At 40.2% G+C, this 24,967-nt stretch overlaps 1 protein-coding gene across 3 annotated transcripts in view; it reads right to left on the bottom strand.

The window, feature by feature from the left end:
* The window catches only part of FAM189A2 (family with sequence similarity 189, member A2), a 75,794-nt gene that overhangs the window by 13,079 nt on the left and 37,748 nt on the right, over positions 1 to 24,967 (bottom strand). For all 3 annotated transcript variants that reach the window (XM_011970150.1, XM_011970148.1, XM_011970149.1), the window contains exons 3-6: positions 9,835 to 9,945; positions 5,543 to 5,671; positions 3,945 to 4,052; positions 3,692 to 3,825 (exon numbers count right to left, since the gene is read on the bottom strand). In XM_011970150.1, coding sequence (XP_011825540.1) covers positions 3,692 to 3,825; positions 3,945 to 4,052; positions 5,543 to 5,671; positions 9,835 to 9,945 — 482 coding nt within the window. The remainder of the gene's footprint in view (positions 1 to 3,691; positions 3,826 to 3,944; positions 4,053 to 5,542; positions 5,672 to 9,834; positions 9,946 to 24,967) is intronic.

Genomic DNA, 24,967 nt, shown 5'->3' with positions numbered 1-24,967 from the left:
CTCTCAGTCCTGGCAAGGTGGGTAGAATCACCTTGGGAGGTTCTAAAACTCTGGATGGCCCAGGCCTCACTTCTAGAAATTCTGCTCTCATCGCCTATGGTGGGGCCCAGGAATCTGCCCGTTGTCAGCGCTCCTAGGGGATTCTAATACACCGCCAAGATGGCGCACCATTGCAAAAGCAAATGGATAACGGTGATTGAAATTAAAGCCCTGTTCTACTGGGAAAGTTGATCAAATTTTTATTAAGAATGAGGGTCTTCAGAAGACAGTTGCCTAATAAGGTCAGGCTAAGGTTAAGAGCTAAGTGTTTCTTAAGAGCAGGACACATACTGAGAGCATTTTAAAACCCAGAACTAACACTGGGAAAGCCCAGTCTAAGATGCTCTTTTCAGAAAGCTTCTTAGGTCCATTATCTCATAACAATACTCCCCGCAGCCACATGACAACGAAGGTGAATGAGGAAACTGAGGCTCAGAAATGGTGAGAGACTCATCCTGGGTCACCCTCTGCAGAGACTCTAGAGCCTGGGCTCTTTCGAATTCATCACCAAGTCCCCAGGAAGCCTTCACTGGTGCAGGCTCAGGAGCACTGAAGACGGAAATGCGAAGCATGTTCTGCTTTCAGGCTACAAATAGGCCCTGAAGACTTACTCAGGGGGAATGCAGCAGCGAATACACCGTTGACCAGAGAATCCTCCTCCTCCTGTACTGGAAAACTGCGCCCTGTGACTGGGTACAGGGTTGCTGCTCGCGGAGTGGGAGACAGGGAAGGGCCCTCCCGCCCCCTCTCTAGAGCTGAGCACAGACTCAACCCCAGCATTGCCGGACTCCGCTTGAATTTGGATTTGGAAATTCTTAGGAAAGGAAATGAGTGGGGTTTTGTGGGGGCTCTGCTTTAAGACATGCCCATGTCAACCATATCAATGCCCAAGACCCCCTCAGTCTTCAGTTTTCTTTAATAGGGTATATCCCCAGAGTAAAAACCAGGTCCATGTTCAAGAAATAGGTTGGAGACTCCTTGATTCCTGGCTCAAGCCAACTTCTGAGAAGAAAGACACCCCGGAGTAGTGGAGGTGGGGTGCACGGCCCCCTCCTGTATCACAAATCAATTCACAAAGCAGCGAATCCATCTTTGGACAGAAACCTCAACTGCAGTCAGGCTTCCGTTTATGACAGTAACTCGAGAAGCCTTTTCTCAAGGAGATGCCAACGCATGAAGTGGTTGTATTTATAGAAGTTAAATCAACCTCTTCTGAGAGGTCATAATACCTTACAGGAAATGGGGAGCCTCTGTTGTGTGAAAACTCTGGATAAAACTGATCGTAGAAATAGTAACAAAAACATTCGTGAATATTCTTGCCTGCCTGCTTATGAGAAAGAAAATTACCAGCTGAGGTTAAACCATTAGTGTCTATAAAGTTGATTTATACTGTGAATCTAGCAAAGTTGGTCACATTTTAAAATATTTTTGATAGGACATGTATTTAAATGTGAATAAATTCAGCCCTTTTGAAAAGGAACGTGGACTGCACTCTGATATTGGTAAAATTTCCAAAAATTAAGGTGTTTGCCCACTGGCAATATGATTATAGGGCTCTGGGCACGTTTTAGACTGGGCAATGTCTTCTTTCTCACAAGACTGTTTAGATTTAACTCCCTCCTTCTGCCTTCTTTCTAGAAAGTTCTGAATGATAAAGCCCTTGATGAGAAGCTTGTCTGTTTTCTTCCAACCTAGATTTGGCCAGAGGTTGTCTCAAGACTCAGAGAGACAAATCCGAGGATGTACCTAGATTTTGAAGAATGGAAATATCTGCAGTGATGAGCACTATTACAGTGAAGCAGAGAAGAGAAAGGAAAGCGAGGAGACAGGAAGGTCGGGAGTGCTCAGAGCACACTGCTGGATGGCTCAGCTCCTAAACCCACATGAGTCACTTTCCCCTTCTGCCACTGCAGAAACTAAATCTGTCTGTTGCCTCCTCCTAGGTCAACAGAGTGCTCATCTGCAACCTCAGCGTCAAAGAATTCCTCTTATTGGAGAGGGTATTTCGCATCCCCACCAAGAAATATCAGTCATTTTTACTATCCTCCAATGTATCCTCTACAGACAGCCTGAGATGGTGCTAAGATTTTCGCAAATGTGTCCTCAGGTACAGAAAGAACATGTGTTTTGCTGCTGTATCTCTTCATCCTCTGTCATTCTTGGCTCATTTCCTGAAAGATTAGGGAAGTCATCCCAGCCCCTGAGGCTGTGAAATTCCAGTAGAGGCCACTCCCTGAACACCAGAGAGGCCAAGCTGTCCCACAGGCCTAGCCCAAGCCACCTGTCACCCAGCTGACACCCCCTCCAGCTTTGCGGTCATCTCTGCCGCTGCCTGGGCAAGTGAGCTGGGGAGGGTATAGAGGTAGGGTTCAGGTATAACTCTAAGGGACGAGTCAGCAGCTAAGTCACTGAAAAGAACACTAACAGTGTCTGGGTGGCAGCCCCACTGGTGACCCATCTCAAAGTCACATACAGTCACCCTGGACATTAGAAAATACTTCTCTAAAAACCTCAAGCTCAGCACCAAGTTGGTTTGATAAGTCTCTACATGTACTACAGGGATTAAAAAAATAGAAATTTCTGGCCCTCTGAATATGAAGCCAAAGACACTAGTATTTTCGTGGAATTGAGAGATTCTCTTTCAGAAAGTTCAACAGAGGTTTGCTTATCCTTTAAACTCAGCTTAACGTCACTTCTTCCAGGAAGCCACCTCTGACTGCCTCGCCACTCTGGGTGAGCTGGACCTTCTCTGTGCACCCAAAGTCCCTCTTTTGAATACTACTGTGATCCTTCCAACACATTTTAATGACCTAGACTGTGAGCTCCTTAATGGTAGGCGAGGAAGCAGGTCTAACTCATTTTGAATTCCAGTAACCCAGCACAGAGGATTCTATGTTTGTTGAATGAATAAATGAAGTCATTCTTTTAAAAAAGGTTTGTTTCTAGAAGTTGCTAACAATCAGACAAATATATGTGGCATTTCAATGTACCAATAAAAATCCTTGATATTTAAGAAGGTCAAAATTTTGAGTTTGAAATTTGAAAAGGAAAGTAAGTACAGTATCTATTTTTTCTAGACCAGGGAGAGACAATTAATAATTAATCTCTTTTTAATGGCTAGGAAGAATTTCTGATTGTTGAGACCTGCTGATGGTATTACAATGAAACATCGATTTGGCCTAACTGGGAGTGTTTCCAAGGCAACAGTGACTCTAAATCATGTCAAATTACAGCTGTTATCTCCCTGGGTGTCAGTTTCCCTTAGAAAGCTAATTGAACTTGAAAATGTCTACCTTTAGGTCAAAGTTTAACTTTTCTTTGGATTCATCTGTTTTATCAGACAAAAAGAGACAGACAAAGTAAGACAGAAAACAGAGAGAGTGACAGAGAGAATAGAAACCCCTGAAAAACAGCACAATTGTTTTTCAGTTTTCTAAAGAAGGCTGGCAGAGGTGGACTCTCTAAAAGCCATACCTCAGGGTTCACTAGCTGATTTTGTCACTCAATGGGCTAATGTTCCTTAAGTCAGAAACAATTTTTCTTTTTCTTTTTCAAAGCAAAGTGAGATCTCATGCTGTGAGTTCTGGAGACACTTCAGTCTTCAGAACCTACAGCACTCCACTCAGACTGCAGGGGAACTCAGGAATGATACCTGCGGTTCATCCGGGGTGTGCACGAGTAAAATGTGGCAAAATAGGAAGGGGGAGGCACAGGCGGCACAAAATCATCAGGGTCCGGGATGCGTCCATGATCCTCCACTTCTTCAGCAGAAATCTGGGATTCATCCTAATTAAACAGCAGCTCGGTTAGTGAAGTGTCTTCATTACAAAGGCACGGGGAGAGAGGCAGTGGAGGACACGGAGGGGTCCATGGGCTGGCTCAGCAGAAACATGGCCATGACTTACGATGCAGGATCTCCTGGTTGCGAATATCTGGAGGTAGCGGAGGGCGGCGGCCACCAAGCAGACGGTGGTGGTCAGGGCATTCAAGGCACACAGGGCAAAGAGGACTTTCTGGGGCAAGGAAACAAGGGCACCACTAAGTCCTTCAACACACATCACCAGAATATCATGTAGAAAATCTTAAAAATAATAATAACGTTGCCTCCATAAGACAATTCTCAGGAGAGGCTGCATGTAAAGGATTTAGGTGGTGTCTGGCTCGTGGAAAGCGCCCACATAAATGCTGGCTATTATTATGACCCTCATGCATTAATGCTCACTTCTTAATTCCAAAAACTTTTCTTAGAAGCTCCCGGTCACAGAACGCCCTGGTATGACAGTATTTCTTTTTGCAAGCATCAGAATACTGTCAGGAAACACTCCTTCCAGGAGAGCAGTGAGTTTCTCTTCTGAGGCTGATTTCCCCAGGGATAGCAATTCCCAGCCTCCTCCCTCCCACAGCCTCCCACCTGCACAGCGCACTGCTTAATTTGTGGCCACTGATTCTATTTCAAGAGCAATTGGCTGTGCGGCCCCATGCACACGACGAGGACGCTGCAGGGGCCGGCCCAGCCAGAGTGGAAATAGGACTTCTCTCCACTAAACACACATCTCAAAATAGCAAAAGCCATTCCAAACACTTCTGTTGGTACAGTCCTGGCTCCTTTAGTGGGGCTTTCCCCAAGCTAAGTCCTGGCTCCGAAAGTTTGGGGGTGACTCAGCTATCAAAAATGCAGAAGCCATGGAAAGCAGGCCATTTCTACATCCCACACAACCCAGAGCTGGTAGCTTGGAACAGTTCTCTCTTTGCTTGGAGACTCTTCCTCCCCACCAAAATGAAACCCAAAACAAATATCTAAAGAAAACCGGTGGAAGTGGATTCTCTAAAAGCCATGCCTCAGGGTTCACCAGCCGATGTTGTCACTCACTGAGCTAATGTTCCTTAAGTCAGGGCACACATTTTATGCAACTCCCTGATGAAGGCTAATTTTGTACTTCTCTTCAACTGGGATCATCCGTTTGTTTAATCTCTTTTGCTTATTATAGTTGTTGCCTATTAAACAAGAGCTAAGGTGCTTCAATTCCCCCATATTTTCTGGCCAATCTCTCTCCTTAGTCTATGTGTTGCAGACTGGTAGTACTCAGTGGTGCATATGACCCACGTAAGCAAACAAATGAGCATCAGAACAATGACACATGAGTGTGCAACTTAAAGGTTTTGCTAACAGCTACACCGTATATATGTGCATATGTATACATACGTACGTATGCATATGTGTGTGTGTATGTGTATACATATACATATATATAGTCAGGCTCCTTTCCATTTTTTACTATCTTACAGTTCTTCAGCACAAAGAAGGCTGTCCATACATAATTTAACACACACAATGATCTGTGGTTCTTTCTGCATTCAATTCTGTCTCTGGGGTCACTCACATGTGCTTTCAGCAGCTTAACTGTTTGAAGCAGGTAACAGAACAGGAATATTTCAAGTAATTTTGCCTTCTTTGGGGATCCGTGGTGTATTTACCGTGGGGGTGGGAATCTGTTCGAGGTACCTTAAGTAGAAGGTGTACAGCACTACAGGGCTGAACTGGAAAGAGTTTCAAGGCGTTTTCTTTGTCTGTGCACTTGGCTGGTTGAAATTCTTCACAACAGAAGCAAATCTTGCCTTCACCTAAGTCCACCTTAATGGAGGAAAGGTAGAAAAATACTTTAATTATTAAGAAAACCACCCCGGCTCCACCATGGAGCACTAATCCTGTAGAATGAGGTTATGGCAGGGTTCTGTGTCAGGCAATGCCTCTCTCGGTCAGGATGGGCTAGGGTATGGCATGGTAACAACCAAAACCTACACTTCAGTGGCTTTCCCAAAACAAAGGGAATTTTAATATTCCTCCTTTCTCCTTTAAAGTCTCCAGCTAAGAACTTCCTGTTTTTACACTAATCCCGTTTAGTACTAACAAATAAGCAGCTAAATGAGACGAAGTATCAGCCTCCATTCTGCTCATGTACACGAGTCCCACTCTTCCCCAAAAAGAACCAAACTCACTTTCTTTTTCCAACACGATGCACTCTGATTTTCATTTTTTGGACTTGGTGCAAGCCTCAAGATCTTAACCTGAAAGCTCTCTCTCTCTCTCAGACAATACTAGGCATCATCTTACAAAGTACTCCCTTCCCAAACAAGTCCATTCTTGATACAAAGCGTTTAGTTAAGTGGGAAACCAGGCCTATGTGGGCTGCACCCATGTGAGTGCTTTATCCATATAACATAGATGTCCAGCTCTTCAGAAACTTCAGCTACCTAGAACCTCTGCAGTGAGCCAGTCTGGATGGCAAAATTTTCCAGATGGGTGAAATTTAATCCCTTTAAACAAATCTATTTGAAAGTTTACTCATTATACAAATGATCATGAATACCAACTAATTTTCCCACCGGATACAAAGAAGCCCTCAGACTCTGTACAAAACGATTCCAGGCAACTGTGCATTGTGCGTTCCTGCTCCCCTACTCCTGATCCTTGCAGAATCTAATACCTTCACCTCCGTTCTTAATCCCATCTCTGCCCAATATTTCTAAAAACTTACTCTTGCTTCTCATCAGTCACTTTAGCCTATCCACAAACAAATCTGTAGCAGTCTCCCTGATCCTAAATAATGAACATCCACCCTGCATTCTTGATGCTATTGCCTGAAGAGGTCAGATCCTTGTCTTCCCCCCGTCGCCTTTCAACAGTAGCATTCTTAACCCTACCAGCACATTTGAATTTTCTGGAGAGCGTTTTAAAAACCGATGACGCCATCTTTAGCACTCAGGGAACTACAAATTAAAGTGACAGCAAGCTCTCCCTTTGGCCTCATCAGACTGGCAAAACTTTAAAGAGAGAGAAGCTCTCTTTGCCGGTGGAGATGTGGAGAGCCACTAGTAGAAACTCACCAGTCACTGGGGAGTTTAAGCCCTTTAATGAAGGAACTGACTATCCATTTTAAATTATAACTACGTCCCCAACCACTTTGGAAAATTCTTTAGCACCACATGATCCAGCAACTCCATGCCTAGGTATTCACTCAAGAGAAATGAAAAGTGCCTTCCCAAAACAACAATGCTCACAGCAGCTTTGTTCATAATACCCCCAAACCGGAAACAATCTAAATGTCCATCAACAGGAGAACAAAAAAAAACAAAAAACAAATTCTGGTATTTTTATAAAATGAAATAGTGTCCTGAAAAAAAGGAACAAACAACAGATACAATACAAAAATATGGATGAAGTTCAAGAACATTACTGAGCAAAATAAGTCAGACACAAAAATGTTCAAACCACGTGACTCCATCTATATGAAGTTCAAGGACAGGCAAAACTAACCTATGGTGAAAGAAATAGGAACAGTGGTTGCCTATGAGAGAGTAGAGACTGCCTGAAAAGAGAAACTAAAGAACTTTTTAAGGTGATAGAAATACTGTTTGGAGTACAACAAACAATATTTTGTTTGCAGTATAGAGACTGGAGTATGAGTGTATACATTTGTCAAAATAAATGTATACATTGGTCAAAACTTATAATGAACTGCACACTTAAGATTTGTGTTTTTCACTATAACTTTTACCCCAATTTAAAAACAATGGATAGAACAATAAAATGGTTGAATTTGTAATAATAAATGAGACAGGCAGGAGACAAGATACTGCTGAGAACAATTCCTTGTCCTGGGAACCTACTCCGCTTAGAACTAAAATCTCCCTGAGGATATACAGAATGATATTAATGGCAGCACTGTGTCTATTGGTCAAAACCCAAGCCACAGCAGGCAATAACAAAATAAGGAACTAACTTGGTAGAAGAAATTAAGGGTGTTAGTCTGTATTTACTCTTCTCTAAGTGATACATCTTTAAGTGATAAAAACAGGATGCAGGGAAGTACATACAATATGCCCATTTTTTAAAAATCATGAACAACCCCACCCCATACATACTTATGTAATATTACATGACCATGAAAACATTAAGAAATATAATTTCCCAGCCTGTTACTAAGGATTTGGGGCGACAGATACAGGCAGAGCGGGAAAGAGGAAAGAACAACCCCTTGCCCGAAAAGGTTTCATTTGTCAATAATTTCCCCAAAGGAAAACAACACTTATAACATGATCCTGTTGACTATGTGCATTTTTGTGCATAAAGAGATGCTTAACACATGGCCAAACTGTTATCCAGGGATAGTGGGAATTCAAATGATATTTAAGTTCTGCCTTATACTTTCATGGCTTGCCCAAACTTTTATAATTATATCATCAGAAATAATCACAGAGTTGGTTTTGTGGTAGAAAAAAAATTTATTAAAAATAGACTTAGTGCAAACCATATTCTGATATACAGAATATATAAAGAACTTCTACAACTCAATAACAAAAAAAAAATAACTCAATTTTAAAATGGGCAAAAGACTTGTATAGACGTTCTTCCTTTAATGAAGACATACAAATAGCCAGCAGGCATATGAAAAGACTATCAACATCACTAATCATAAGGAAAATGCAAATCGAAACCAAATGAGGTATCACCTTATACTCATTAGAATGGCCACTTTAAAAAAAAAAAAAGCAGAAAATAACAACTGTCACTGAAGATGTGTGGAAATTGGAACCTGTGTGCACTGTTGGTGGAAATATTAAATGGTGCCATTGCTATGAAAACCGATACAAACCTTCCTCAAAAAATTTCAAATAGAATTACCAAATGATCACTTCTGGTTACATATCCCAAAGAATTAAAACCAGGATCTCAGAGACATATTTGCATGCCCATGTTTATTGCAATGTTATTCACAATAACCAAGAGTAGGGGCCAACTTAAATATCCATCACAGATTAATGGATAAACAAAAGGTATCAGGTACATACAATGGAATATTACATAGTCTTAAAAAGGAAGGGAATTCTAACACATGCTGCAACATGATGAACCTTGAGGAGATGATGCTAAGTGAAATAATCCAGTCACAAAAAGACAAACAGTGTATTATCCTACTTGTATGAGGTACCTAGGGTACTCAAATTCATAGAAAGGGAATGTGAAGTGGTGGTTACCAGGGGCTGGAGGATGGGGAGCTGTTGTTGTTTAATATGCATAGACTATCAGTTTTGCAAAATGAAAAGAGTTCTAGAGATTGGTTGTGTAATAATGTGAATATACTTACCTCTACTGAACTTTAAACTTCAAAATGGTTAAGATGGTAAATTTCATGCTATGTGTATTTTACAATAAAATTTTTTTCTTTTAAGTTCAGAGATGGTACAAGTCCACAACCTCTTACTCACAATGCTGAAATCCAAAAAGCTCTGAAAACTAGAAGTCATGATAACAGCCTGCTGTCCCAGACTCCACTGGCATGCTATATAATAAATAGTATATGCAAAATATTTAATCTTCTAAAATTGGAAAAACTCTAAATGCTGACACACACCTGGCCTCCAAAGGTTTCAGATAAAAGACTGTTGACCTGTATTCTGGCAATATCCAAATATCCATTTTTTTTCTCTTTAGATGAGGACAGTCAGAGACTGATTGCTTGTGGACACCTGATCCATCTATTCACTAACTAATGATGCATTATATCACTATGGTTCCGGGGTTTTGCTGGCTGGTCCCTGCTTTGGAAAAAGTAATCGACAACTTGGGTGAAATAATCAGCAGGCAGCTCTTTGTTTTGTTTTCCCACTTCCTTTTACCCATTTCAGGTTTCACTTCAGGACAGTTGCCTGGTGCTGAATGTTGCAAGTCTCGCCAGGAACACCTGACAAGCCAGGGTCTGCCTAGATGCCTGGTGATGTTTTAGGACTGCTTACCAGATCACACCTGGGGACGCTGGACACAAACTGGGCCCCTTGGCAGCCTAGGATAAATCCAGCTAGATTTAAGAGGACGCAAACCACAGACAGCAGCACAAAGAGGTTTACCTGAAATGGCAAGAGAATGGACAGTTAGTAAAAGATAACAGCTAAATTCAGACAAAGTTTTATCTAATTTTAAAACCTCATATTCTCTTCCAAGACGAATTTTTTTTTAAAAAGATCAGAACCGTGTTTTTAATGTGACAAACTTTTTTTCACATTTTAGAGTTGTTAAAATTGTGCTGAGGGATGCCATTGACTCTTAAGTCTTCTCAATAACCTCAAGTCCTTATTTTTTCCTCTTTGAAAATAATTCTTACTCCCTTATCTTTCATCCACACATTACATTAAGCCCTAGCTATTTCCTCCTTGAGCCACTCTCATTTTTTTTCTTTTAGTTTTGTGGGATCAGCAGCAAATAAACAAATGGAGAACTCTGGAATATAAGTGAAACCCAGGTACATCAAGGAGCTCAGAGCCTTTACTATCCAGAAATCACAGTATGCAAATGGACATAAAGATGGGTCCTTTTTTCAGTTCTGAACACGTTAGGTACTAAAGAATACATACACAAAGATTTTCCATGTGCTTTTCTCTAAAGTTAATTATTACAAATATTACTCTGAATAATTAAAAAATTGATAGTAGTCAACTGAGAAGCCAGTATTTACTTAGTACAAGTTAGACATTATGCAGGCTTTTCAACTTGAGAGCCATGATTATTAAGAAAATTAAATCTTACTGCAAATACAAAAGATTAGAGGAAATAATTATCAGTGTTAGAACCAAGCGTCAATTCAGGTAGCTGATATGTCAGAGTTGGCTGGTAAATGAGTTCACATATGAACAAGAAACCTTGTTCTTTAACTATTGTTATTCCAAGTCAAGCTTGAAAGCATTTCCCAAGACCCATTTTGAGTCAGTGTTTAATATCACATGATGCCACTTTACCTAGGGGGAATTCCTTCTTCTCTCCAAGAGAAGTTTGGCTTCTTTCCTTTTATTGTTAATTTGGATACAGCCTGCCATCAGATTTTGGGGAAAATACTAATGGAAGCTGCTGTTGTTACTGTTTCCCAGGCTGGATTCCTCAGTGTTTACTGGACTTGACTTGAGCAGCATATAGAATATGTCCCCTCCTGCACTGTATCATTTATGATTATGCCACAGTTTCTTGGAAAAGGAGAATACATAACTGGCAAAGGACAGGGCTTGATCTTCCCACATGGGCTTCTATTACACACTAGCAGTTGCTACTCAGAGAGATCTAATATACCTGGAATCTTCATACCCAATAACACAGTCACTGTTACTATGGAAAAGTCTTGAGTTTTCCTTTGGAAGTTTTCTTTTAAGACAGTGTACAATGCCTTGAAAAGAAAGTGTGGTTATAATGCCCATCAGCACGCCAATAAAAATTAACATCATCAGCTATAAAATGGGTGAGGGCCCATTACTCCTAACACCAAACCCAAAATCTCTTCACTAAAATCTTAAAGCCAGCCCACTGAAGGACACAGTTAGGAAAATCAATAGTAGGCAAGCTACAGACCGGTAGAAAATATTTTCATGCATACATTCAACAACAACTTGTGTCCAGAATATACAAGTAACTCCTCAAATCAATAATAAAGAGACAAGCAACCCAATTAAAAATTGGGGCAAAAGACTTAAATAGACATTTCATACAGACACACAAAAAATATAAGACTAGCCAAAAAGCACATGAAAAGGTGTTCAACATAATTAGTTGTCACAAGTGCAAAGTAAAAACCAAATGAGATACCATTTCACACCAACTAGAATGGTTAAAATGTAAAAGACTGACAAAACCAAGTGCTGGTGAGAATGAGGAACACTTGGACTCTCAGACACTGCTTGTGCAAGTATAAGATGGCACAACCACTTTAGAAAATTGTGTGTCATATGAAAAAAAAGCTCATCATCACTGGTCATTAGAGAAATGGAAATCAAAACCACAATGAGATACCATCTCATGCCAGTTAGAATGGCGATCATTAAAAAGTCAAGAAACAATAAATGCTGGAGAGGATGTGGAGAAATAGGAACGCTTTTACACTGTTGGTGGAAGTGTAAATTAGTTCAACCATTGTGGAAGACAGTGTGGTGATTCCTCAAGGATCTAGAACCAGAAATTCCATTTGACCCAGCAATCCCATTACTGGGTATATACCCAAAGGATTATAAATCATTCTACTATCAAGACACATGCACACGTATGTTTATTGCAGCACTATTCACAATAGCAAAGACTTGGAACCAACCCAAATGCCTATCAATGACAGACTGGATAAAGAAAATTTGGCACATACACATCATGGAATACTATGCAGCCATAAAAAAGGATGAGTTTATGTCCTTTGCAGGGACATGGACGAAGCTGGAAACCATCATTCTCAGCAAACTAACACAGGAATAGAAAACCAAACAACACATGTTCTCACTCACAAGTGGGAGTTGAACAATGAGAACACATGGACACAGGGAGGGCAACTTCACACACCAGGGCCTGCCAGGGCTGGGGGGGCTAGGAAAGGGAGAGCATTAGGAGAAATACCTAACGTAGATGAGGGTTGATGGGTGCAGTAAACCACCATGGCACGTGTATACCTATGTAACAAACCTGCATGTTCTGCACATGTATCCCAGAACTTAAAGTATAATAAAAGAAAAAAAAAGAAAATTGTTTGTCAGTTTCTTAAAAATTAAATATAAATCTCCCATGCAGAAGAATTGCAAATAATTTATGAAGCCACTGCCAAATTCTACCAAACTTATAAAGAAGAACTAACACCAATTCTCCTCAAGCTATTCCAAAAAATTGAAGGAGAGGGAATTCTCCCTAACACATTTACAAAGCTAGCATTATCCTAATACCAACACCAGACAAGGACACAACAAAAAAAAGAAAATATCCAATGTCCCTGATGAACATAGACACAAAAATCCTCAATAAAATGCTAGCAAACTGAATCCAACAGCCACATGAAAAAGATATACATCATGATCAAATGGAATTTATCCCATTCATGCAAGGATAGTTCAACATACCCAAATCAATCAATGTGATACATCACATCATGAGAATGAAGGACAGAAAGCACATGATCCTCAAATTTAACATCCCTTCAACAGACTAGGCATAGAAGAAACATACCTCAACATAATAAAGACCATAAATGAAAAACCCACAGCTAACACCACATTGAATGAGGAAAAGCTGAAAGCCTTTCCTCTAAGAACTGGAATGAGAAAAGGATGCCCACTTTACTACTTCTATTCAACACAGTACTAGAAGTCCTACCCAGAGCAATCAAGAAAGAGAAAGAAATAAAAGGCATCCAAATTAGTGCAGAGGAAGTCAAATTGTTCCTCTTTGCAGATGACATAATCTTATAGCTAGAAAAATCTAAAGACTCCCCCAAAAGACTCTTAAATCTGATAAATAAATTCTGTAAAGTTTCAGGATACAAAATCAACATTTAGAAAATCAGTAGCATTTATATACACCAATAACAAATGAGCTGAGAAAGAAAGAAGGCAATCCCATTTACAATAGCTACAAATATATATATACACACATATATATACACATATATATGTGTGTGTGTGTATGTTTATTGCAGTACTATTCACAATAGCTAAGCTACGGAAGCCACCTAAGTGCCCATCAGCAGATGAATGAATCAAGAATATATGGTAATATATGGTATATATACATATTGAAAAGTTTAACTGGTCATAAAAAAGAATGAAATCCAGTCATTCGCAGCAACCTGAATGGAACTAGAGGCCCTTATGTTAAGGGAAATAAGTCAGGCACAGAAAGATAAATATTGCACGTTCTCATTCACATGTGGGCGCTTAAACAGTTAATCTCACGGAGATAGAGAGTAGAATTATAGTCACCAGAGACTGAGATGGGTGCATGTCGGGTGTGGGGGATAGGATCAAGGAAGAGAGGTTGGTTAATGGATACAAACATACAATTAGATAGAAGGAATAAGTTCTAATGTTTGAAAGCAGAGTAGGGTGACTATAGTTAACAAAAATATATTGTATATTTCAAAATAGCTAGAAGTCTTGAAATGTCCCCCAATACATAGAAATGATAAACACTCAAGGTGAGGGATATCCTAAATACCCTGATTTGATCATTATATGATCATTATTTTGTTGCTATCCATGTAACAAAATAGCACGTTTAACCCATATGTCCATATATTATGTATCAATGTTTTAAAACTGCATTGAGTGAAATTAGCCAGATACTGTATGATTTCACTTACTTAAAGTTAAGGAATAGACAAAATAACCTATAGTGATAGAAATTAGAAGAGCGATTGCCTATTTGGGAGGAGGGCAGGGAGGGAGAAGATTGACTGGAAACACATGAAAGAATGTTCTGGGGTGATAAAAATGTTCCACCTCTTGTTTTGGGTGGTAGTTACATGCAGTATTCAAATTGTCAAAATTTAGCTAACTGAACACTTGCAATCTGGAACAGGACTGTAGATAAATCATACTTACCTTATTTTTTAAAAGAAAATCCTAAATCCAGCAGTCAAGGCAGGATTGTGAGATCATACAATCAATGTGGCTACTTCTAAAATGTCTGATTGGCAAACAAGCTGAGAGAAGGCTCCAGGGAGTCACTGCCTGGTAGGCTTCATTTCCCTCCTATACTGGAGGGGCTGCCAAGTACAAGTCAAAGTCAAACCGTTAGAATGCCTCTCCTGCAAAGCCCAGAAGGAAGACCTGGGGTTTCACTTGTACACATAGACTCCGTACAAAATCGCCATGCACTGTTCTTCAACTTTATTCCTGCATATGACTTTACTATTATGTTATTAAAACTCTGGTCAAACTTAGCCAAATGGTCACCTGAATTACCCTAGCACAGACAACTGTGGCATACATCAGACATAGCTCTTTCAGAAGTTGGATCATCTTCCAGGATACAAAATATTGGAGTCATAAAGAACTCAAGGTTTACAGGGACCTTCAGAATGGACCCCTCTAGCTTTAACCTGGTTAAAATGTGATCACTTCCAAGACCCAAATGTATATCCCAAGCTTCATCAAATGGCATCCGCCTTAAACTGGCGACAATAAAATATCAGCTGCCAAAGCACATTATAGTCACAAAGACGACTCTGCAACATCTGGGAAGGGGAAGAATTTCTTGTATTTCTTATAAGAAATTACTCTTGCCTTAAAAAAAAAAAAAAAAAAAAAAAAAATCATTGCAGGTGATCGGAGTTTCTCTTGAAACTCAAATCTGAATTTGACATCTGGAGACCTGGCTCAAACTCAGGCTTTCCCGCTTGTTTGCTGTGATATCTTAGGCCAATTTTGTGAGATTTTTCTCATCCATTAAGTGGGTCTATCTTCCCACCTATCTCGCCAGATTATTAGAGTCATGTTAGCTTATTTATATGGAAGTCCTTTATAAACTGCAAAATACAATGTACACAGCTTTATTATTAATGGGAATTTCCTCTTTGCAGGAGCAGTTTGTTATTACAAAGTGAATTTCACAAACCACATTTCATTAGGTTTGGTACCAGAATTTCATTCTTTTGCTTGTGACACCTGAATTTATGGAAGCTGGAAGGGACATTCAAATTGTAAGATAAATCTGCAGTTATATTATTTCCAAACCTTGTCCAAAAAGAATGATGTCTGCAGCCTCCTTTAGGAACTCGCTCTACACTGGACCACTGACATCTGCAAGTGGGGCATCTCCCTGTTTGCCCTGCCACAGCCTCTCTCCACACTTACCCTCCCTTTACTCTACCCATGGGGAAGGCTGAGCTATGCAGACTGGCTCAGTGGGGCTCCTCTGCCCTCTGGTCTCCAGTGAAGCTCAACCAACAGGGACCCCTGATGGAAAGAAGACCACAGGGAGGGAAGAGAGTGAGGCTGGGGAAGTTATTCTCCTGGTTCCTTCTCTGCAGCCTCAGGCTGGCTATGTCCCTTAAAGGAAAGCCACACAGGCTCTCAGGGGTCCTCTGTACATGACTCTGACTCCCAGATTCTTGCCACCACCCCCACTCTTCCCTGCAGGCTTAGAAAAGGTTAATCTTTTTCTAATTTCATCATTCCCCATACCCTGCACATACCTTTGTGAGTCGTCCCTTTATTAACCACTTGTCAATTGTAATTGTATTGTGCCATCTGTTTCCTGCTGGGAGCTTGACTGATCCAACTTCTCTATCAAATTTTTCCTTATATTAATATTTAACCTAATGTTCTTCCTGCTCATTAAGCCCCATTCCTATTGTTATCATTTCAAATTAATCATCACTTGCCCAGTGAAGTGAACACTATGGATTACGGCTCCTGAATTCTACTAAAGCCAATGCATCATTGAGGTTTACTCTCGAGAAACAGAAAAACACAAAGTTGACAGAGAACTGTCTTTCTAGAACTTGTATTTTAGACCGTGAGAGACGGTGGGAGCCAAAAATTAGAGGGCTTGCCCCACATTGCCCTGTGGTTTTTAAGAGTAAGATGCAAAATCCAACCATTCAAGGATACATTGCAAAATCCAAGATCCAAAGAGCTAGTGCTCTCACAGGGACTGGCGACATGGGCATATCGGTCAGGGTTCTCTAGATGTGCAGAACTAATAGGACAGATCAATATATAAAGGGGAGTTTATTAAGTAGTATTAAATCACACAATCACAAGGTCCCACAATAGGCTGTCTACAAGCTGAGGAGCAAGGAAGCCAGTCTGATCCCCAAAGCTGAAGAACTTGGAGTTCAATGTTCAAGGGCAGGAAGCATCCAGCACAGGAGAAAGATGTGGGCTGGGAGGCTAGGCCAGTCTAGCCTTTTCACATTTTTCTGCCTCCTTTCTATTCACTGTCAGAGATTAGATGGTGCCCACCCAGATTAAAGGTGGGTCTGCCTTCCCCAGCCCACCGACTCAAATGTTAATCTCCTTTGGCAACACCCTCACAGACACACCCAGGATCAATACTTTGCATCCTTCATTCCAATCAAGTTGACACTCAGTATTAACCATCACAATGAGTTAAGTCTTCTACGCTTTTCTTATATTTTGTTATTCATTTGAATCATGACTATTTTATGATACTTATACCAGGTGCCTTTATGCAAAATGAATTATGTTTTTCAGTTCAGTATTTTGAATTCACCTCAGCTCTGATCTCTGGTAATTGTGCCCCCAGTTCATTCCAGGTCTCAATTAACTGACCCAATGAAAGAATGTTTGGGGAACCTGAGGCTATCAAGAAGCAACATCACCTTCAATTTGCCTATCCCTTCCTGCTAAGATTTCTTCATAATCCCTGTCACACTGTACCATTAAATAATTATGCCTATCACAGCTTGGTATTGTTTGATACATGATTTCATTCTTTAAATAGGCTGACCTTTCCCTACTGCCTAAGGACTTTTATTTTGCTCCTTGCTTCCCCACTGCTCCAATCTCTAGATGTGACTTAAACTTACTGTGCAGGTTTAAATAAATAGTTCCAGTAACTGTGGGAAGGCAGAATAGTTTAAAAGTGAATAGGTTTTAAATGGTGAATTGAGCATAAGGATTTAGCTCTACTAGTTCCTGAAAACCCACCAAAATGACAGGAAAAGAAAATATTTTTAATGCAGAAATCCTTAAGGACAGAGAGAACATGAGAACAGCAATAAAATTTTAGAAGGTAGAAAGTTGGTGGACAAGAATGAATTGACTCAGTGGTCCTGAGAAAAGTGAATCCCACAAAAGCAATGAAGAAAGCCAAAACTCAACAGGATTTACTCTTCAGAATCCCCAGATGTTCAGAAATGGTGGCACCAGATACTCTTTGGAATGAAAGTGAGCCTCAAAATAGAACTGACAAGAGTCTATTTAGAAAACAATTAGAAAATGGTACAACCACAATGGAAAATGATCAGCAGTTTCTAACAAAGTTAAATGTATACCATTCTATGACCTTTGCATATGTTCACAAAAAACATAGACAAGAATGTTCATAGCACATGCTCCTAATGGCCCAAAACTGGAAAGAACCAAAATGTCAATAACAGAAGAATGGATGAACAAATTATACTACATTCATAAGTGGAACGAAGCTCAACAATAAAAAGAAACAGACAACTGATGCATATAAAATATGGATGAATCTCAGCAACCTTATATTGACTGAAAGAAGCCAGACACAAAAGGGCATGTGCTGTATGATGCCATATAAAAAAAAGTTCTAGAACACATAAAAATAACCTATGGTAGAAAAAAATCAGAACAGTGGTTACTCCTGCAGGGAGAGAGAGGAATCGACTGAGAAGAGGTATAAGGAAACTTTATAGATTGCTGGAAAAGTTCTGTATCTTGATCTGGATAATGATTACGCAGGTGTATACATGTATAAAAATTCAGCAATCTATATATTTAAGATTTGTGTCTGGTACCATATATAAATTATCCCTTTTTTTAAAAAGTCACTTAAAACTCCTGATTCCTTTTTCTGACCACACCTTTGGACCCAGAAGAAAAATCTCAACCACAGTTTAAGGTTGAAAGATTTTTCCGCTGGACAGCCAAAATTCTATGGAGACATGCCTTCAAAATTTTCAGAGAGAATTCCAATTTTGGAATTCTATACTTAGCTAAAAATGTTGATCAAGTTTGAATAGGATAAAAATATTTTCACTTTTTTTTTTTGCAATTTACATATAAGATTTTTAAAATGTATTTTTAACATACCCTTTTCTCAGAAATTTACTACAGGATGCTCCACCAAAATTTGTGGGGAGTTAGGAAAAAAAAGAAGCTATGGAATCTAGGAAACAGGGATCCAACTCAAGAGAGGTTAAGGGAACGCCCAGGATAATGGTGGAAGGATGACAAAGATGATAGTAACATATGCAGGGCCTACTGGACTGGCTAGTCCAGATAGAGCAAGTCAAAAGGCTCCAGGAAGGATGAAAGTGATAGACTATCCAACAGATGTGCTTGAATATACGGAAAAGCAACTTAAACAATAAGAGGATGGTTGACATTTGAATCAATAATACACAGAAAAATGAAGCAAATGAAGAAGGAGCACCTTTGTTAACTTGAAGAAAAATAAAATATTTTACTGGAGAGGAAAGGGGATAGTCAAAATAAAATAAGCATTGAAAATAGCTCTGACCAAAATCATGATAGAACTTTATTGAGAAAAGGACTATAAAAGTATGTATTGGGGCAGAGAGGTGAAATGTAAAAGACAAAGATTTCCTAATTGTCTACAATGCCTCAGTGACTGATTGCCTTTGGAAATTGGTTGAAGTGATTGTGTTTGGAAAATGGGATAAAGAACTGAGGATTTCTTCTTCAGACTTACAGCATTATTTGACCCTTTAAACTATGTGCATACATAACCTTGATAAATGGAAAAACTAAATTTAAAGCATAAAATGGAATAAAAAACATGAACTCAGAGTGAGATAAATGTATGTTTAATTTCCAGCCCATTGGCTTACTGGATGAATAATCTTGAGCAAATTACTGAAACTCACTGGGTCTCACTTATTTACTTATAAAAAATGAGTAATATCTCAAATGGCTGTTGAAAGGAACAACCAAAAAAAATAAAAGCAAAATAAGAACATGTCTATAAAGCTGCCCACAGCAGTGCCCAACACGTATAATACGTTCAATACATCTCTCCTCAACAAATGCACTTGTCAATTCACAAACTTTTAATAGATCAGGAACTATGGCCATCTCTCTGTCTTCCTGCCCATCACTCCAGCTTAGCACTTCTCCCTTCATTCAGTTGTCATCCCCATCTAGCCTGTAACTGTCTTCATTGTCCCATTCTCAGTCCTCAAACCTGTCCCTGACCTTTGCCATTTGTGTTAGTCCATTTTCATGCTGCTAGAAAGAACTGCCCAAGACCAGGTAATTTATAAAAGAAAGAGGTTTAATTGACTCACAGTTCAGCGTGGCTGGAGAGACATACAATCACGGCAGAGGGTGAAGGGGAAGCAAGGCACCTTCTTCACAAGGTAGCAGGAAGGAGATGTGCCAAGTGAACGGGGAACAGCCCCTTATAAAACCATCAGATCTCATAAGAACAGGATGAGGGAAAATGCCACCAAGATTCAATTACCTCCACCTGGTCACTCCCTTGACATGTAGGGATTATGGGGATTACAATTCAAGATGAAATTTGGGTGGGGACAAAAAGCCTAACTCATATCACCATCTCACCTCCAGTTCTTAGTATGCTCATAGGTGGATGTTGGTATAAAGCAACTTCCCAGCTGGGTTTGGCCTCTATCACATCTGTCTGGCATCACATGCAGTATTCTAATCAAGAAAGGCTCTGGCTGGGTGCAGTGACTCACATCTGTAATCCCAGCACTTTGGGAGGCTGAGGTGGGCGGATCACTTGAGGTCAGGAGTTCGAGACCAGCCTGGCCAACATGGTGAAACCCTGCCTCTACTAAAAATGCAAAAATTAGCCAGGCATGGTGGTACACGCCTATAATCCCAGCTACTCAGGAGGCTGAGGCAGGAGAATTGCTTGAATTCGGGAGGCAGAGGTTGCACAGTAAGCTGAGATAGCGCCACCGCACTCCAACCTGGGTGACAGAATGAGACTCCGTCTCAAAAAAGAAAAAAAAAAAAAGAAAAAAGAAAAAAAAGGCTTTATTAATGCTTTAAAAAAATTTCCTTAACAATTAAATATGTTCATCAAATGTGATGCTTCTTTTTAAATTATCAGAAATAACACATATTTTTCCTAAATGTGAACAATGAATTTGTGCAGGTATGTGTGTTGTTTTCATTTAAATATGAGCAGTTCACCAAATTATTTCCTCATGAGAAGAAACTTCTAAGAAAGCAGGAACTTTTACTTCAAAAGGTGCTAATCCCACCCTAGAATTCTTCGCTTTCACACTCTGTTTTGTCTTTTAATTCCCCAAGAAAATATTACTGGTCCTCATTTCATCATTGTGCCCTTTTATCCCCCTCACAAGCAGCCTTTTGATACTCTCAAAAATAAATTTTAAAAAGTTGCTTTTCTCCAGTGGGGTAGAAAATCTGAAACAAGAACACAAAAACATAAGTGGTGGTAAATAATACTGAATGAATCAGTCAACCAATCAATGGACAAATGAAAGAAAATCTATTCTTTCTGATAAGTGCTATATACAGGTATCATACATTCTTACTAATATTCTAGGACATATACAGACAGGCCTGAAAGGCAAACACCTGATCACTGCTAGCATGAAAATGGCTACTACCATTGCTTCTGCTGGGAACTCATCACTTCCCCAAGAAAGAAGATAGGAAGTGTTGGGACTTCAATTCCACTATGTCGAAGGAAGAAGTGAGAATGGTGGGTGGGTGGGAGAACAAAATACCTTTTCCTTAGAATTCAAGTTCCATTTTCCCACTGAAACAAGAACAATTGTGTGGTCTTGCTGTCAATCTGCCATTTAACATGTATGTCCTCAGTGCCATGGAGTCCAAGCACCAAAAAATCTGATTAGTCACTGGTTAATAAGACAAATGGCACAGGACCCATGACAGTTGATGTAACCACTTATTTAACTCTTAACATTTTACATTTCAATTTAATTTGGGGAAGCATTTCAATATAAAGATCTAGAATCATGAGCAAGTCATCTGAACACAACACAATGGCACTGGAAAAAAAGTAATTAAAGACAAGGCACCAAACTAAAATTTTTCTGAACTGGTCTAGCAAAATGAATGCTTGGATTGACAGCCCAGCACCACAGCAACCAACAAAACATCATAAATCACAACCACTCACAAAGCCCACATTCTCACCACTGTCAACCTATTTCAGGAGCTCCCACATGCACTGACTTGGTTTGCCTGTGTGCCTTTAATCCTTAGACCCCCACAGAACCTACTCCCAGTTTCAGTCCCTTGACACCCTTTAAACTTCTGCCAGAAGTTTGGCAGATACATTACCATCACCCAGACCAGCTCTCCTTGCCAACAAGCCAAACACAGGCCCGTTGCTGTGAACAGAACCGACTGTCTCTCTCTCCTCTCCAGCACGCTGAAGTGCCAGGTTTACTCATATCATGGAAGTCCCTGATTTTCTTTTTATAAAGTGTCTAAGATATAATAATAACCATTGCTTTCTCATTCCTCTTTCAACAGGGGTGAAAGGCCTCTTGCTTCTCCTACCAGAATGAGACCGACACAAATATTTATCATTTGGGGACACAACTTTCAGGAGAGCTAAAAGCTCTCATAAGCCAGAGTTGCCTAGTCCTAGTGAAAACACACATGTCTCAAGGGCACTTTCAAGCCTCTTGTGAAAAGCAAATTCTGCCCTCTCCCGGGTCCCTCAGTCCCTCCTTTTAGCACATTGTCTCTCATTTCTCAGGAAAGTGATTTTTTTTGTTTGTTTGTTTGTAGAGACAGGGTCTCACTTTGTTGCCCAGGCTGGTCTCACACTCCAGGCCTCAAGCTGACCCTTCCACCTCAGCCTCCCAAAGCACTGGGGTTGCTGGCATGAGCCACCACACCCAGCTCAAAAGTGACTTCTTATAAGCCAAGCAATCAGCCTCTGCAGAGAAGAGGGGACCCTCAGCACATATCTAGCTCTACGATTCCTTAACTCAAGTTGGGCATCACTGTCACCCCTATATTAACATGTTCTCATTAGGAATATGACCAAGACCAGGGAAGAGTCACAAGAGAAACAGTAAGTGAATCATGTGACACATGAGATTTATTGTTCCAATAAGGTGAACTGGTCAGGAACCCGATCTGCTATGCCCCTTGGGAATAAGGTGGCCAAAATCAATTTGGATGTGAAGATTAGAAAGGCAGCAGAAAGCTCATTGTAAACAAAGTTGCATATCCATGGTTCCTGGGACTCTACTTCTCTGACTTCATTCCTCTTTCATCCTTTCCTCTGTGCCTCTCTAATTTTCTTTCTTTCCCTACTTCTGGCCCCTTCTTTGCTGCTCTTAGCTTCTCAAGGTTCAGCAGGTTCAAGAGTCAGGTCATATGACTCCCCAGCCACAAAGATCACAGCTCCTAAGAAGAATCTGCAAACCAGGGTCAGCAGTCTCCGAAGATGGCCAACAGCAAGTCCTTCCCTCTCTGTACTCATAGGGCGTTCCTCACATCAAGAGGTGAGGTCCGATACCTACCATGTAATCTCATTCAGCCATGAAAAGGAATAAAGTTCTAACACATGCTCCGACAGCATGGATAGACCTTGAAAACATTTTGCTAAGTGAAATAAGCCAGACACAAAAGGACAAATATTGTATGAGTCCACTTATTTATATGCAATACCTAGAACAGGCAAAGTCATAGAGGCAGAAAGTAGAATAGTGATTGCCACAGACTTGGGGGGAGAAGGAAATGGGGTGTTGTTGTTTAATGGGTGTAGTTTCTATTTGGGATGATGAAAAAGTTCTGGAGATGGACAGTGGTGATGATTGCACAACACTGTGAATGTGCTTAATGCCACTAAATGTACACTTTAAAATGCCACTGAATTGTACACTTTAAAATGTTTAAAACGGTAAGTTTTATGTGAGGTTATGTATGTTTTACCACAATAAAAAATGCACACACACACACAAAAGTAGGCCTCCTGGAACACTACTCACTTGAGACACTCCATCTCAGAAACCAGCCACCATGTTCCATGAGGAGGTCACAGGGTCACACTCTAGTCACCAGCCCTAGCTGAGCTCCCAGGCAACAGCCAGTACCACCTGCCAGTCATGTGAAAGAGCCATCAGGGAGGTTCGGGGCAGTCTAACCTCCAGATGATTCCCAACCCAGCTGCCATCTAACTGCAATCACATGAGAGACGCCAAACAGGAATCCTGTCAATCCACAAAACCGTAAGAGACAATGATAAGCTGTGGCTTGAAACCATTAGGTTTTCGGGTGGTTCGTGATGCAGTCAGTCATGGATGATTGGAGTGCCTCACCCTGTCTCTCCCCTCTTCAACTCCTGACTGAGCAGTGGAATGAAAGCCAGATTATATGACTCTTCGGAGACAGGGATATTGCCTATTTTGAGATACTGTATGACCCAGTGATCAGATCATTATAATCTACTAAGTCAGGTATTTCTCTCCACGTGACATTTGAAATATTCTAACACCAGACAAGTAAAGAACCAATCAAGCTTGAGAGTCCATTTCTATATATGTGTTTAATACAATGCCTGACATAAAGCAGGTGCTTGAAAAATGCTTACTGAGTGACTGAACAAATGATTTAAGGTGTTTCCCAAATAACTTTCCATTGATTACTTTTCTGGGAGGGCTTAATACGTAGTCTGTGGAGAAAGAGGCATGAAGTGAGATAAATCTGAGAAACCTTAAGTTAAACAAAGTTAAACAATTAGCACTTCCAAGAGCCATTATAATTTTACAGTAAACTAAATTATCATAATTAAATGCCATAAGTGAACCTTGATAACATCCCAGATTATTTTTTAAAGCAAGGCTACATGGGAGTATTTACATTGTAATAATTCATCACAGTATATGGCACTCCTTGAATTTATATAAGGCCCCCCTTTTCCAAGGATACCAATCTAATATCTCAAAGGACAGAGGTTTAATGGATATGGTGTGGGGATCAATGGTTTAAAGATTCCTGCTTGCAATTGTTATTTATTGACATTTTTTAACATAAAAGATTCAAGTTACTCAAGTGATCTAAGGAAGTGTCATCACTGACTGCCAATATCACAAAAAGAGAGACAACTGAACAATGGGTGCTTCCTGTTGGAAATACACACCACCACTGGTGATGTGTTCTGACCCCAGAACCGAACCTGAATCAGACCAAGCCTCTAGATTTAACTACCAGTTACTGGAAATAAAGGGGACAGAGAAACATGTTGAACAGCACCATGGGGATGCAATGTAACTCAATGGAACAAAGGACTCAGTTTCTTTAACAAATAAGTTGCAATGGGCCAGGCGCAGTGGCTCATGCCTGTAATTCCAGCACTTTGGGAAGCCAAGGCAGGTGGATCACCTGAGTTCAAGACCAGCCTGGTCAACATGGTGAAACC

Source organism: Mandrillus leucophaeus, unplaced genomic scaffold (genome assembly GCF_000951045.1).
Source record: "Mandrillus leucophaeus isolate KB7577 unplaced genomic scaffold, Mleu.le_1.0 Scaffold93, whole genome shotgun sequence".
Lineage (NCBI taxonomy): Eukaryota > Metazoa > Chordata > Mammalia > Primates > Cercopithecidae > Mandrillus > Mandrillus leucophaeus.
The sequence above is the reverse complement of the archived record's forward strand: the minus strand, read 5'-3'. Positions and strand labels throughout refer to the sequence as shown.